At 33.8% G+C, this 17,587-nt stretch overlaps 1 protein-coding gene across 1 annotated transcript; it reads left to right on the forward strand.

Moving 5' to 3' along the window:
* The first annotated feature begins 3,478 nt into the window (after positions 1-3,478).
* LOC133314698 (gibberellin 20 oxidase 3-like) lies at positions 3,479-6,704 on the forward strand. The gene is made up of 3 exons (XM_061516219.1): positions 3,479-4,002; positions 4,158-4,479; positions 6,423-6,704. The coding sequence occupies exons 1-3, from the start codon at positions 3,479-3,481 to the stop codon at positions 6,702-6,704; spliced, it is 1,128 nt and encodes a 375-aa protein (XP_061372203.1).
* Positions 6,705-17,587: the final 10,883 nt, after the last annotated feature.

Raw genomic sequence — 17,587 nt, forward strand, 5'->3', positions numbered from 1 at the left:
TGTTGCAATCAAGAGAGTACCTCTGTACTTCCCATACAGATGAGTGCCGTCAATTTGAATTATAGGCTTGCAGTGTTTGAATGCTTCAATGCATTGGTGAAATGTCCAAAAAACCCTTTGAAATACGGCCCTGTCTATATAAACCCGACGTTCATCAAAACATTGATTTGTATCAAGCTTGAACACAGAACCCACATTCACCTCCGCCATATACTTCAGCCAATTTGGCAAGAATCCGTACGATTTCTCCCAGTCACCAAACAACTTAACGATGGCCTTCATTTTTGCCTTCCAGGCCTTCCTGTACGTTATGTTGTATCCATATGTTCCCTGTATCCTCTCATGTATCAGAGCTGGTCTTGTGGATGGATCTTCCTTTAACATATCTGGAAAAAAAAAATAACTTTACCATATTCTCAATTAATCTGAATCATTAAATACACAGTAGAATACATACTCATTATAGCCGCACAAATGACATTTGAATCCAACTGTTTATGATCCTGTGATAGGCCTTGATTTAGGCATGTGTGACCTTGACCCCATTTACGCACCACCCAATTAGCTCCCTTCTTCGGCTTAATTGCCCTCATATACCAGGGACAACCGTCAGCATGGTTTTTACACTTCATAACAAATCTTGACTCGTCGTTTTTTTCAACTATGGCTGTCCTGCGCCCCTTCATACAATGTATCTTCACAGCATGTTGCAATTCTGGTTTGGACCCAAATTCTTGTTGCACAAATAACGGATCTCCTAATTTCCAACCTCCGTGCAAGTCATCATCGCCATATAGGATCTCCAACTCGTCATTAGGGTGCGCCCAGTTAATGAATGAATAATGTTGGCTTTCATTCCAGAATGGCTCCACCTCAGTCCCTGCATCTAAAGATCAACTGTCATTTGTCTGAATGAATACCACCACAAATAATAAATTGTCTAAAGCAAATGTTCAAATTTAATAACTTACCACTACTGACTGGGTCGACATGAAGTGGTGACAAGGCTGGGGTACCCAGACTTACGGCGCTCATGTCAGCCTCAAAATTACCCTCCACGTCAGTGTCTGACGAATCACCTTCTGGAATAGCACTTTCAGGTTCTCCCTCATCTTCGCTGTCGACATAGTCCTCGTCTTCATCCTCTTCATCCTCATCCAATCCTACCTGAGGAGGTGCAGAAGATCGTACAACTGTATCTTCTTGACCGGTACAGTGTGCAGTAGTGGTTGTATGCACCGGTAAAGATGAAGATTGACCAGCATCAACTTCAACATATATCTCAATATATCTTAATACTTTCCATTCAACAAACGCATCTGTTACGAACTCCACATCTTCTTCATCATTTATATTGTTTCCAATGTAGTATATTGTATCCATATCCACTACAGTCTCTAACCTGGCTATCATGCGGTGGATGGAATTGATGCCTTCTGACCCCATTTTTTGAAGAATTCTCTCCTTCAGTTCATTGCATGTAGTGCCCACTTTGATTTTCATCGTTTTTGTTTTTCCTTCAAATCGGACACCGTTCAGACCTTCAAAATTCCTCCCATTGTAGTAAATAACTATAGGAACCATGTTTGGACTTGAACTCATCTTTCACACAAAAATTAGATCTAGGTTTTGGGTTTGGAGGTTGGTTCAGATTTTTGAGCACAAAATGGGAGTGTGGAGATGTAATCTCAATGTCCCACCAAGATTCAGCTTTCTGAAATGATGAGATGAAATATGTGTGATGTTTCGGATTAGAGAGGGTAAGAGAGAGAGAGATTTGGGGTTTCAAAAACCCTATACCTCGCTGGGGTTTCTGGACGCGATTTACCCGGGTACACTCCTCCATACCCGGGTAAATAATTCAACCATTTTCCCAGATTCAAGAACTCTACCCAGGTACACCCCTACATACCCGGGTAGATAAAAAATTTCAAAATTTACCCGGGTAGGTAAGGGTGTACCCGGGTAGGCTTTGTGGTCAACGGTCAAACAGGGGCAGATTGGTGTTATGTTTGTTGGGGAGGGTAAATTTTCGAAATAGTTTTGAATGAAGGACAATTTGGTAATTAATTATTAATTAAGGGTCATAAGGGTCAAAAAGCCATATATATATATATATATACGGGAGGTTATATTTACAAATTTTTTGTTTACAAATTTTTTGTATACATAATGTAATTTGTAAAAAAAAATTTGTAAACGAATCCTTCACTATATATATATATATAATATGAAAGTTATGATTTATTAAAAATTAGTAATTAATTAATAATTATGATCTAATAAATTATAACAGTTAGATTTATAGAAATCAATATTTAAAATTTGGTGTCAAACTTTGAAATTTGACACCAAATTCTAGCTGTTGATTTCTGTCAATTAATTTTTATCATTTATTAGAAATTAATAATTAATTAATAAATCTAATTTCCAATAAATGATAACCGTTGAATGGTAGAAATCAACAATTAGGATTTGATACCAAATTTCAAAACTTGACACCGATGTTAAATGATCATGCTCCATATATATATATATATATATATATATATATATATATATATATATATATTGTGCGTATATTAATGTAAACTTTGACAAAAATTCAGCATATGTATAATTTTATGAATAATACAAAGTATTGAGAAAAAGTACATAAAGTATTATTATTTTCATTCTAATGATAGTTTGTAGTTATTTTTTTTTTACCGGCAAGTTTTTGTTTTGTGTTTATTATATGAAAGATATAAGTACCTGAATAAGAGAGTAAATAGGTTATATGCAGTAGATTATCAAGCTTCTACATGTCAGCCGGGTTGTTTCTTTAAAATATGAATTGGTATTAATTGAAACACACAAGTTGTTAAAAATAATGATAGTGTGTCTTTTTCTCTGACTGTGATGCTAAGGTTCTCCTCTCATCGTCTTTGTAATTTTAAAGGTACATTGAGGCTTTAGCAGCCGGGTAGAAAATGGAAATAAAAAATTAATAGATGAGTTTTCAATGCTATTTGACTAATGTAACTAATCCCATTTCACCCCCTTTTTCTGCTGGGATGCTAAATAATTAAAGTCTTCGGTCCAAATTGGGTATAAAGAGTCGAACAAGTCTCCCAAACACGTAGAAAAAAACGCGTGCGCAATGCACACCCGAAATTCCGCACCGCATGCCCAAGAACATACAATTATACAGTAATTTATTTTATTTTATTTTGAATCTAGAAAATCTCGTTTCTGTACAATTATGCAAGAATAAGGTTCCATACAATTATATAGGATATTTTTTTATTTTAAATCTGATTTCATTCCTTAGGTTTTCTTGTTTGTCTTTTTTTGGCATACAATTCCAATATTCCATGCCTCATCTCTATAAATACATGTCATTCCTTGTCCTATACACTCTATCCCCACCAACTCTTCTTGTGTGTTAAGTTCATTCCTTAATCAAATTATAGCTATAATTTTACATCAACGTGCCATGGACTCAAGTCACTGCTTGGTATCTGCACTGAATCATCAAGATGTTCAAAGTCGTTTCTTTGACCCATCTTGGCTTCAGAAGCAGCCCCACGTTCCCACGAACTTCGTTTGGCCAAAAGAGTGCTTAGAGGACGCAAATGAAGAGCTTCAAGCCCCATTAGTGGACCTTCATGGTTTCCTCAAAGGTGACCATGAGGCCACACAACATGCTGCTAAACTCATACGCAAAGCTTGCTTGACACATGGATTCTTCCAAGTTATCAACCATGGAGTTAATCCTCTCCTCATTGGTGAAGCATATGATCAAATGGACGCGTTTTTTAAGCTCCCAATTCAAAGTAAGCTAAGTGTTCGTAAGAAACCAGGTTCCATGTGGGGTTATTCAGGTGCTCATGCTGAACGGTTCTCCTCCAAATTGCCATGGAAGGAGACCCTTTCTTTCCCATTCCATGACAATACCTTAGAGCCTGTTGTCACCAACTTCTTTAACTCCTCCTTAGGGGAAGACTTTGAACAAGCTGGGTAAGACTAATAGTTAGTTAACTCGTATCATTTTAATTATGTGTTTTCGTTTCATATAAGATATTATGTTTGGATACTTCTTCATTTTATCTATATCATGATTTATATATATATATAAGAATACAACTAAGTACTTTTTTGTGTGCATTACACAGAGTGGCATTCCAAAAATACTGTGAAGCAATGAAGGAGTTGGGAATGAAGCTAATAGAGCTATTGGCAATTAGCTTGGAAGTGGATGGGTTATATTATAAGGACTTGTTTGAAGATGGTTGCTCCATCATGAGATGTAACTATTACCCATCATGCCAACAGCCAAGTCTTGCATTAGGGACGGGACCGCATTGTGACCCAACATCTCTAACCATACTTCACCAAGATCAAGTTGGAGGGCTTGATGTGTTTGCAGACAAAAAATGGCAGACGGTTCCACCTCGTCCTCACGCTCTTGTAGTTAACATTGGCGATACTTTCACGGTACGTAGGCCCTCAAAATATATATATACAAATGCATAATACTTACAAATGTTTTGTGTTTACATATCTTACTTTGTGGCTATCAATAAATGTACATATACATGGTCTTCGTTATTGTAAGCAGGGATAGGATATACTCATTGTCTTTTTTTTTTTTATTACTTCTTACTACTAATTTTGTTATTATTGAATTAAAATTAAATCAATAATTACAAAATAATATCAATAAAAAACTATTGATTTGATTTTGATCGCACGTTAACAAAATTAATCATAAAAAATAGTATGGAAAGATAATAATAAACTCTTGTCTTGTTATTTTTGTTTGGAAAACAATCTTGTCTTATTATACAACGTGACAAATCAATCAATTCAATGCGCAGATACTTTTATGTATCTGGATTGGTTCTCTGTCAAGGATACTTTACATGTTGAGTCTTTACACTGAAATTACGTGAATAGGTCTATATATATAAATATTAAAATGACGTAATTTTTACATCACAATAAAAATGCGTGAGAATAGCAGCACTCTGTGAAACCACACTTATGAGTCAGACTGTGAAAGATGAAAATTTAATGTTATTTTTTGCAAGTGTAATTTGGTATATAGTTGCTAACTATTCTCTTAAACATTATTACGAGTGACTCTATTCAGGTTTTGAAAGAATAGGTTAAAATGGAGTCAAGTAGCATTGTTTTTTTTTTCTTCTTCTTATAATTAATTGTTGCCTTTTGTTGTTTGTAGTTAAGGAATGAATCTTGGACGGTGTCTAGCTACAAATAAGTCTCTTGACTTGAATAATATTTTTTTTATCTATTTTTTTGTCAAACTATTTAAAATGGAATAACAATGAAAATTTGATTTTGTCGACATTTAAAAAATTATAACAAATGCTAAGATAGTCAAACAGCATTTTCTAGAACATATATAATCTATATTAGTATGCCTCTGAAACAATTATTTTCTTTTATTATCACAATCAAGCAGCACACGCAAATATATATATTCAAATATAATTTCATCCTAATTTATTAGCCAGCAGTCTTTTCTTAAACATTCATAAAATTGAGTCTATTCAAGTTTTGAAGAAAAGGTTTAAATCGAGTCAACTAGCATTTTTTTCTTCTTAAAATCAAATGTTTCCTTTTTTAGTTAAGGTGCGGTACAAATAAGACTCTTGACTGGAGCCATATTATTTTTTATTTAACATTTTGTCAAACAATTTAAAATGATGAAAAGTTGTTTTGTCAACGTTTAAAAAATTATTATACAAAAGCCAAGATCATATCTAATCTATATTAGCGTATATTTGAAGCAGCTCTTTTCTTTTATTATGACAATCAAGCGGCACACCGACATATATATTCAAATATTATTTTATCCTGATTTACTAGCCAGCAATCTTCACGCCTCATGCATAGACGTGAGGCCTCAATAGCGCCATTTCCCTCCCTCAATTCTTTTAATTTCTATATTGATTAATAGAAAAATCAATTTAAAGCAACAAAGTTAAGGTTGCAGTAAGAGGAGCTCCGTAAAGAAGCACTAGCTAGGGACAAAAACTAGGAAGTGGTCAAGAGTACTAGAAAAGTTGCATTTGCAAGTCACGACATGCATGTATATATCTGAACTATATATATTGAACACATACGTGTATTCTACACACACATATATATATAGAAGAGTTATATTGACAAATTTTTTCTTACAAACTTACAAACTACATTAAGTTTGACCAGTCATACACTCTTGATTAAAATATGACTGGTCAAACTTAGTGTAATTTGTAAGTTTATATGAAAAAAAGTTTGTCAATATAATCCTTCTCATATATATATATATATATATGGAGGTGAATAATTTGGATTGATATGAATCTGCTTAGACAAGGAATCATGTAAGGTGTACAAGAATCTTAACTTATTTGTTGGATGTTTAGGCGCTATCAAATGGGAGATACAAGAGTTGTCTACATAGGGCAGTGGTTAACCAGTACAAAGAGAGGAGGTCCTTGGCATTCTTTCTGTGCCCAAAAGAAGACAAAGTGGTGAGACCCCCAGAGGATATTGTGCGTAAGGATGGGACAAAACAATATCCAGATTTCACATGGTCGAATTTGCTTGAATTCACACAAAAGTACTACAGAGCCGACGAAGCTACGCTGCAAAATTTCACCAAGTGGTTGCAATCCTCCAAACCCTTTGAGATAACCAACAAATAGATTCTGTTCTGCTGCATTGCTTTTATTAGAGGTTGAGACAAAGTATCGCATTAAATTGCTCCTTTGTATTTTTCCTATAGTCCAAAACATTAACTTTTCATGTAACTTTATTCCACTACGTACGGCATGTTTAGATTAATTGCAAGAAATCTTAAATATATACAAGTAAGTTCAAATTGCATTTTAGTACTCCCTTTTAATTATTTGATTATTATAACAGTTTCGTCTCTGCTGTTTAAATATATTTTTTTTTTTTTTTTGTAAATAGCTGTTTAAATATTTTTAATTTACGTCATTTGTTTTTTTCCAATGGCCCCAACATTGGTCAATATAGTTGCAATTTGACGCCGGTGCTAAAGAATAAAGAAAAAATGATTATGATGTATCTTATGTATTATGATCTATTCCTGTGGCCCAAAACACATTCCTTCGATTAAAGTCAGAAACATAATAACTAGTCTATGAAACCTCGATCCCACGTCAGCAAACCACTCCTTATCCCAGATTCCACAATTTGAAGAAAAAGTGGGGCTCATTCAATATGTGGATAATTTCCATCCTGAAAATCCCGAGGTGCATGATTTGATTTCAAAAGTTTTGTTTTGTTTTTTCGTTTTTTTTTTTTCAAATACAAGGATGACATTGAAATTTAAATCTATAACCTGAAGCAAATTATTCAAGTTCCTCACCATTAGCTTATTCTTAATGATTTTCAAAATTTTATTGCTATGTACCCGTCTTGTCGTTTCAATTTTAATTTAGCGTTTGGCATGGAAGAAAAGGGGCAGGATGACACAATGTTTGATTCAAAGTTCTTATATCAATTGTCAAAATTATATTTGTTTGTATTACTAAAATAGTCATGCTACCAAACAAACCAAGCATTATAGGAAAGCTATAGATGCCTATCTCTGACTTTTTTTTTTTTTATAAACAAAAGGGCATTAAACCCAACAAAAAAAAACAAGCAACAAAAAATCTTAATAAGGTAAAGGCGCATTACGCACTCTCCCAAGAGACGTAAGATCAGCCATCTATAGAAGGTAGATTCCATCTGGGGGCTCTTCGAAGAAAATCTAGTCAGCCTGAGCCGATTCATTTAAAAGATAATTGGTCATCCAATCTGCACACATGTTTCTGTCCCTAAAAGTATGTTGAATGTGAACCTCCCACTCCTTGTCAATCCATATATGTATACGAGATAACAAGCGTATCTCACGAAATGTTGCACCAACTTTGGTGAGCCCACTTATTGCCAACAGCGAATCACTTTCCAAAATGATCTTCATATAGCCTACGTTCCAAGCCACTCAAGGTTATACAAGATACCCCAAAGTTCGGCTCTCAATGCTGAACAGAAACCAAGTCTACAGGCATAACCTTTTAACCAGTTCCCTTGTGCATTTTGGATCACAGCACCGTAGGCAGCCATGCCAGGGTTACCACGCGCTGCACCATCAGAATTGATCTTCACATAGCCCATTGCAGGAAATTGACAAGAAATGTTGAGTTGGCTATAATCACTTTTAATGCGAAGATTACCCGAACTACTAACAGCAACCTCAATATCCAACATCAGTCTCCTTATTATCTCAAGTTTGGAGTCAAGAATTGGGGTATCTTCTCCTTTATTCAACGCGTTTCTCCAATGCCAAATTTTCCAACAAGAAACCAAGAAAAAAGTTAGCCAGCACACGTTGTTAACACTCCTTGAAGAATCATCAATTTATCAGCCAGCCACATAGAAAGATCTTGACTAAAAAAATCAAGTCTCAACTGTTGAGGTAAGAATTTTTCCTATATCCCCTTTGCACATTTAGAGGCAGTTTCATGTCAACCGACTCGAATCAATTAAACCGCCGGAAATACCGCCTCTATGTGTCAATTGGAGGCAGTTTAAGTGAAACCGCCTCAGTTAAACAGCCTCCAAATACCAGTTTTCTTGTAGTGGCTACTATCCCTTAAAGCATGGAGAATTGTGTAAGAACCTGCACTGTTAATTAAGGAAATTAATCAGTTAATTATGAGTTTAATGAGATAATTCCATAATTGACCCCAATAATTATTATGAGGCTCTAATAATTATAGTAAGTGAGTAATAATGCTGAAAGTCGCTTTTCTGACGAAAAGTGCAGATACCGGTTCTGCTAGTCAGTATAAATGCATACCAAAAAAGTATCCCGGAAAATTATAATAAGTGCATGATAATTACTAGAATAACATGTAGGACTTGTAAAACGAGTTTCAAGTTAAAATAATGAGAAATGGTGCCAGAAACTGATACTAGCTATGAAAAGCGCGTACCGAAAAAGTGCTCCGAAAATTATAAGAAAAATATGATAATTCTTGTAAAATTGAGTAGGTTAAGAATCCCGAGTTTGGGATTAAAATGCTAAGCATAGCAATTAAATTTAATATTATTTGTTAGTGACTTAACCGCCTATATATAGTGCTTGGCACTAAACCCTAGGCTGATTCTTCAGCCACTCTACGTGAGTTTTTGTGCCTTGGGCTGCCGCCTCCTTCCCCACTTGGTCCTAAGGCTTTCTTCTTCATTTTCTCACCAAAGACACCATCTTTGGTCATTGTTTCTCTTTTTGATCAAGTAAACACTTGAGTGTGAGCATGGGTGAGTGCTTTAGGTGCCTTTTCTGAGTTTGAGAGGGCTGTGTGTGTGAGGGAAAAGGGTTGTTTCTGTGTTGGATGGTGTGGGAGTGCTTCCTTGGGTTGTTGGAGCTCCAAAGAGCAATCTTTGTGAAGAAAGATCCTTGCTTGGGTGGTATTTTCGTGCACCCTTGAAGTCAGAACCTTTGGAGTTGGTAGTGAGCTCCAAGGACACCCCTTTTGCTGAGTTTAAGCTTTTGGTAAGTTGTACCAACCTTGTTCATGAGTTTAATGGGTTAAAGTTGATGTCTTAGTATGTTTGAAGGGTTAAGCAAGTAACCAACTGGTATGTAAACCTAAATGTGCCTAAAAATGCATGCTTTGACGTTTGGAAGTGATAAAAATGGAACCTTGAAAGAATATCTTCGCGAAATATCCAGATATTTCCAGTGAGATATTCGGATATTGGATATCCTGATATTTCGAGTGAGATATCCGGATATTGGATATCCTGATATTTCGAGTGAGATATCCGGATATGGGATATCCTGATATTTCTAGTGAGATATCCGGATATTGGATATTCTGATATTTCCAGTGAGATATCCGGATATTCTGGGTTTGCGAGGAACAGTAGCGTATTGTTCATTCAGAACTGATCTATGGGTTTGTGGACCCTAGTTTGAGGAAGTTGAACTTCTGTAATTAATTAATTTAAGTCAGAATCATGTGATTAAGGGCTTATGGCTTGGTGAGAAGTCTTAAGACGTAAAACGTAATGAAAAGGCGTTGTCTTTATGTTGTATACTTGTAGAGTATGATTGTTGATGTATTATTGGTCCATATCAGATTGTGATTCTGCTGTGTTTGGACTTTGAGCTGTGGACTCTTGGCTTTGGATCTTAGCTTGCAAGGTAAGCTTTCGTGTCCTCGGTTTAGCCATGTTGTGGTTCCACCATGTCCCATGGGGGTATAGTTATATGCATGCTGTGTTACATGCTTTGGATATTTGAAATGCTGTTGAGCTTTATGTGTAATGGCTTTTAATATGCATGTGTTGTTCCATCTTGACGGTAAGCCTGAGTATGTAGCGTCATACAAGACGGTGATCCGGGGTGGATGCAAGTGGCGTCTTGCACTATGTGTGGGTATTTGGCGTATATAAATCCTGCATTTCTCTGGCCAGTAGAATAGAATTGACACACATGACATGATTATCTGCTGCATTGCACTATTTTAGAACTGATGATAAACTGCTTTTGAACTTATATTGCACATGTAAGTGAGCTTGGGGTTGAAGATCCTTGAGGACCCCTTGCCTTACTGATATTTCTTGTTTAGAGATCTCACCCCACGTTTGGGGAATGCTTATTTCAGGTTCCGGTAGTATGGGGACTGATGTCTCTGGCGGCAGGAGGCCAGAGCTTAGTTGATGTTTTGTGATGTTCATATTATGCTGGCATGAATGGATTGGATGATGTTTATGTTTTCTGCCTTTATCTTTATGTTGTTGTTGAGTTGAGACTTATGTGAGCTTTGTTGCCTTATTTGGGGTGAGCATGGGAGTTGTCCATGCCACCATGTTGTTAGTACTTTTGAGTTGATTTGTATAAACTGCTAGTTGGTCCGGTCTACGTGTTGTAGCTCCGTGACTAGAGACATACTTATGTTATTTTAATTAATGAGGTATTTCAGTTAGATGTCTTTTGCAATTTACATACAGGCATGATTTTATTTAATTGATTAATTAAGCAAGTTGGTAATGATAATGACGTCATAATTGAAAAGAAAAAGATATTCCGCATTTTTAATTAAGCGCAGCTTAATACGATAGTATGATAACATTACCGGATATATACGGGGTGTTACAAATTGTTTCAACACCTCATTTACAGCTCGGGCAGGTGCTGTCACCACTATTCCAATTCGCGATTCTGCTTTTAGTTAACAGTCTATGATGCATCAATTTCCATAAAAAAATTGACCTTTTGAGGACCCTTCCACACCCAGAGATGATTCCATAGCTTTTTGTCATCCTCCTCCACTCTCCCATGATCAGTAATGTAGTTATATAAAGCATTGGCAGTGACTACATTACTCTCATGTAGGTTCCACACATACCTATAAGGTCGATCAACAGAATTAGGAGGCAAGGTGCTCCTTATCAAATTGAAGATGTTATTTGGAAGCCAAGATCGAATAGTACCCATATCCCATTCTCTAGCGTTTGAGACCAAATCAACAACTTTTAGGTTCTCATTAATCACATGATCTTCTCCCATAACCAATTCCTCCAAAGGCCTAGCCATATGGAGCCACTTATCCTTCTAGAAGCAGACATCCAAACCATTACTTATCTCCCACATTAAGCTTCCTTCCAAGCAATGCCAGATCCTGCAAAGGTTTCGCCGAAAACTAGAATCACCATTCCTCATTTCGAATAATGACTCACTTTGTATAATTACTAGATTTGTATTTAGCATGAAGAACTTGTATCCACAACTAATGAGGATCAGAATACAAATTCCAAGCCTTTTTAGCCAGGAAAACATCATTCATCTGCTCTAGCCTCCTCAACCCCAAACCTCCATCCAACTTTGGTGACATTATAACACTCCAACTGATTGAGTGATTCTTACGTTGGTTCTCCCTATCACCCCCAAATAAAATCTCTCTACAACCTCTCAATATGATGGCAAACGGACAAAGGAATTTTGCACTTTGCATATGAAAGTATGGGGTTGACGACAAGACTGATGGAAAATAAATGAAATTACAATGAAAACTATTGTCTCAATTTTCGACAAACTTCCTGCTCTGTCAATTTTTTTTTTTTAAAAAAAAATTCGTGTACAAAAGTAATATCAATTTGTAATTTTTTTTGTATTGGACCAAGTAAACACATAAAATCAAAGTAAATAACATATCAAAATCAAATCATTTTAATACAATTAAATGTACAAAAGTCTTAAAGTCTCTGTCACACACTAATCAAAAGAGTGTTATATGTATAAAAGTACAAGACATATACTAATCAAAAGAGTATTATATATACAAAAGTTTCAAAAATATTAATTTCTTTTCCAATTGTTTTTTTCAAAAGTTTTTGAGGGAATCCATTTTCATCGAAGATTTTTGACGGAATCCATTTTCAGTCAAAAAGTTTCAAAAATATTAATTTCTTTTTCAATTTTTTTTTCAAAAGTTTTCGACGGAATCCATTTTGATCGAAGATTTTTGACGGACTCCATTTTTCGTCGAAAAGTTTCACAAATAATAATTTCTTTTCCAATTATTTTTTCCAAAAGTTTTTGATGGAATCCATTTTTGTCTAAGATTTTCGACGGAATCCATTTTCCGTCGAAAAGTTTCAAAAGTATAATTTTTTTTCTTATTAAGTTTTGTTTTCAAATGTTTTCAATAGAATCCATTTCCGTAGAAGATTTTTGATGGAATCCATTTTTGTCGAAAAGTTGTAAAAATATAATTTATTTTTTAATTAATTATTTATACGTTGTTGACAGAATCCATTTTTCGTTGAAGATTGTTGACAAAATCCATTTTCTGTCGAAAAGTTTCAAAAATATAATTTCATTTTGAATTAATTTTTTTAAACGTTTACGACAGAAACTATTTTTGTCGAAGATTTTTGACGGAATCCAATTTCTATTGAAAAGTTGCAAAAATATAAAATAAATTGCAATTAATTATTTTTTTTTAAAATTCGACGGAATCCCTTTCAGTCGAAGATTGTTGAAGAAATTCATTTTCCGTTGAAAAGTTTCAAAAATTTAATTTCTTTCCAATTAATTTTTTTTCAAAAGTTTTCAACAGAATCCATTTCCGGCGAAGATTTTTGACGGAATCCATTTTTCATCGAAAAGTTACAAAAAATAATTTCTTTACGAATTAATTTTTTAAAAAGTTTTCGGCGGAATATATTTCCGTCAAAACATTTCGGAGGAATTTATTTTCCGTCGAAAAGTTTCACTAATATAATTTCCTTAACAATTTCTTTTTCAAAAAATTTCAACGAAATGCTTTTTCTTTGACGGAATCCCTTTTATGTCGAAAGATCCGTCTCTATTTTGGATAGAATTTATTTTCGTTTCTATTTTTGACGAAAAATATTTTCGGTTGAAAATTTCGTCATTAATTTCATCAAAATTATTTCTGTCAAAAAATTTCGTCGATAATTTGTTCTTTTCATGCGCCACTGAATTACCGGCTCTGATTTCACACAAAAAAATTAACGTTGTTAATTTTCAGTTCTTATTATGAGTATGATGTTCATTTGGTATAAATAAGAGAAATTTATTGTAATCAAATACTATCACAAAGCAAGGTTAGCGCTTGTGGATCTCATACTGCGAGTCATCGTGAGAGTAATTTTTTTTCTTAGAAATGCTAGCTTTTTTTATAAATTAACTCATATTAGAATACTTTTCAAACAGCTTATCCATAATGAACATATTTAATTATAGTTATTCTGTCTACCTGATCTCTCAAATTCGTTAAATTACAATCTCATCCAACGTTGGAGATTTATGAGAAAAAATTAACTCTTTTACACCTTCCTCTCTCCCACTGGCCCTTGTCCTTTCTTTCTCCTTCTCTTTCTCTCCTCTTTGGCTGCCGCAATCATCACAATGTTGAAATGGTTTTGCGATTTTCGTATACCGAAGCATTTTGCAAACGGTTTCAAAATAATGAAAAGTGCTGGTAATTCAATATGCAACAGGAATCAAGTAACAATATCACATCATCATCCTCTTACAATTAGAAATAGTTTACTTCTCTACTTTTTATGCTCATCTATATAGAACAAAAGAAAATTCATAGTATACATAAAAAAATATAGCGTATGACTCGAAAAGACAAAAATACAAGATGTGATCACATGCTTACAATCCTTCGGTTCCACTATACCCGCTTGATTTGCATAAATACTGTAATCGCCCACTCCATGACCATGAAATGAATAAAATGATGTCTTCTTATTTAATGATGTCAATCTTTTTGTGTGCAGAAACCGCAAATTTGTTTCAGGTATTACGATGATTGTTGCAGCTGAAGGAAAGAGAAAGGGGAGGCGAGAGAAAGGATGAGGGGCAATGGGAGAGAGGAAGGGGTAAAATGGTTGATTTTATCCCATAAATCTTTATCATTGGATGAGATTGTAATCTAACGATATTGAGAGATGTAGGCAAAAGTAGATCAAATAAGAGTAGGCAAAATAACTTATCCCAATAATTCCATACATATTTAGATTAGTATTGCTTTTAATATGTATAATTAGTCATCTTATCCATTTTCAATTTTAAAACTTAAATTCCAAATGATTGCTTATTTTTTACTAATAATTTCATAAAAAAAATATAATATCTAATTTTGTGATAATACTTAATTTTAGAACTCCTTTCACCGCATAAATGCTAATATTTTAATAATTAAACAGCCAATTCCTTTGTAGAATAACACATTTTGTGCGCAAGTCATCATTCACATGATAAACAGTTAACCTACTATCAATATTATGTGTGAGAAGAGGTATGAACTCAGTGCAAATGAATCGATGTGAAAACTGATATTTTCTTTTCTAGTAACATTTAACTCGACCGTGGCTAGGCATTGCCCTCAAATCTCAATTGTTATGAATATGAACATTGAACTTGCAAATTATTCGTTGGCGTAAAAGCTATTGAGACAATGAAATTACTAATGTAAAGGACTAAACTATTGAATATATAATATAAAAGAGACTCATCTGCTATCAATTTTTTTTTTAGTACACTTACACTTCCTTTAATGGGCTATATATAAAACTTAATTATGTACATACATTTGAGTTGGATATAACGTCAGCATCAAACAAAACCAAAACAAAACAAAAAAGGGTGGATATTTATAGCATGAGAAATCAAGCACCATAAATGACAAGCTGAAAAGCACATGTACCCACACACGCTTTTACATCCTTGAGAAAAGAACCACTTAATACTCTCCATTAATTACACCACCCGTGGATGTACTTGGTATTTCATAAATAAATTGGGAGGATGCATTCTCAAGGTTTCCCTTAATAACTGTCTTATGTTTTCCTGCAATATTCACCCCATTCCAATGATCCGTACATGAAAAATAAGAGGAAGAAAAATACAAAATATGTAAATACGAAGCAACCACATAGAGGTGAGGATGAGGGCATGACTAAAGACAAGCAACAGCAAGTGGTTGGTAGGTCATCGATCAGGCGGAGGATATAACCATAGATGTTTGGGATTAAAATATTATGGTACGGAGGAGGAAAATTTTGGACTGAAGTACTACAAAGATATAAAATAATTAATTTAGTCTCAACTAATGTCTTAAGATTTTGAATTGAAGTAACGTTTATCATGAAATCAAAGCCAGTGACTACGAGGTCACAAGTTCGATCCTCGCTGCTCTCACATTCAGGTGGAATTAAGAAAAAACATAAGGCAAAAAAAAAAACGGACTTGTGCAGCACAAGATAGACCAACAATGGGCTTGTGTTATATTAATACTTCAAGCCCAAATGACTTTTACTTGAGGGGATATATTAGAGAGATATAAAATAATTAATTTAACCTTATCTAATATTTTAAGATTTTAAGTTGAAATGATCTTTATGATCAAGCCTCCCCGTGAAAAAGATAAAATTGAACGCATCATGCTTGCATGGACCACTTTGCATTTGCATAATATAAAGTCATAGAAAAAAGATAACTGACGTTTTTTTAAGGCATGTAACCTTTGTCCATGTTTGCAGGAAAATGTACGGAGAGAGATCCGTATTAGGCTATATGCATGCTTTATCACTTCACGCCTCATGCTTTAGAAGAAACTGATATGTAAAGGCTAAGATATATTACTGATTCAATATTGTTTCCGTGGTTTTGGTCAAGCGGTATTTCTCATGCTTCTTGTCGAGGCAGAGATGTATTAATTTGTATCTTCTATATATGGCTTAACTATTGGCTACGAACACTGGGTATTTGAACATCACATCTCAATTATTTGAGACTGGCATTTGTAAAATTTAGATTGTTACATTCAATAGATCCCACCCAGTGCGCGAATTTGTTTCTGTCAATTTCTCCCTAAGAATCGACAACCTCTTTTTTTATTTGGATAATGAAAGAATCGACAATCTTATTCTGAATCTCAACTCCCTAAATGAAATGCAACAAAATGTAATTCTGAATCTTATTTTAATGATTTAGGGTTACAAGAAAATCAATATTAGAAAAGTCTCAATCTTCAACAAAAAATATTCCATTAAAATTAAACACTGAAATTTCGACGAAAAACGTATTCCATCGAAATTTTCGACGGAAATAATATTCTTTCGAAAGTTTTTGACAAAAAAAAGATTCTGTCGAAAACTTTAAAAAAAATATATGGTAAAAGAAATTATATTTGTGACCATTTTGACGAAATTCATTTTTCGTCAAAAATTTTCGACGAAAAATGAATTCTAACGAAAACCTTATAAAAAATAAATCGTAAAAGAAATTATATTTATGAATTTTTCAACGGAAAATCAATTTTGCTGCAAATGTTATAAAAAAATAAATCATAAAAGAAATTGTATTTATGAACTTTTCGACTGAATTCATTTTTCGTAGAAATTTTTTGACGGAAAATGAATTTCGTCAAAAAAATTCACAAATATAGGTCTCTTTTGACTAGTATATGACAAACTTTTGTATATGTATGTCTCTTTTGATTAGTATATGTCTTGAACATTCTTACATATAAGACTCTTTTGATTACTATATGGCAAGAACTTTTGTATATGTATGTCCCTTTTAATTAGTATATGTATTGGACATTTATACATATAAAACTCTTTTGATTAGTATATAACCGGGACTTTTGTATATATAAGACTCTTTTCATTACTATATAACAGGGACTTTTGTACACATAATTATATTAAGATCATATGATTTTGATATGTTATTTACTTTCATTATATCTTTTTATCAGGTGCAAAACATAAATTGGCATTAATTTTGTAGAGAGAAATAATAATAATAAAAAATCAACGGAAAAGCAATTCCGTCAAAAATTGAGGAAATAGTTTTCGATGGAATTTCACTCATTTTTGTCTAAATTTGTTGATGGAATTTGTTTTTCGTCAAAAATTATTACAAGATATTTTGATGGAATTTCATTCATTTTCCGTCGAAAAGTTTCGACAAAATTTGTTTTTCGACAAAAATTAATAAGAGATTTTTATGGAATTTCGT

The sequence above is a fragment of the Gastrolobium bilobum genome, unplaced genomic scaffold (assembly GCF_033153095.1).
Source record: "Gastrolobium bilobum isolate Gb01-03AN ecotype WA unplaced genomic scaffold, APGP_CSIRO_Gbil_v1 utg7360, whole genome shotgun sequence".
Lineage (NCBI taxonomy): Eukaryota > Viridiplantae > Streptophyta > Magnoliopsida > Fabales > Fabaceae > Gastrolobium > Gastrolobium bilobum.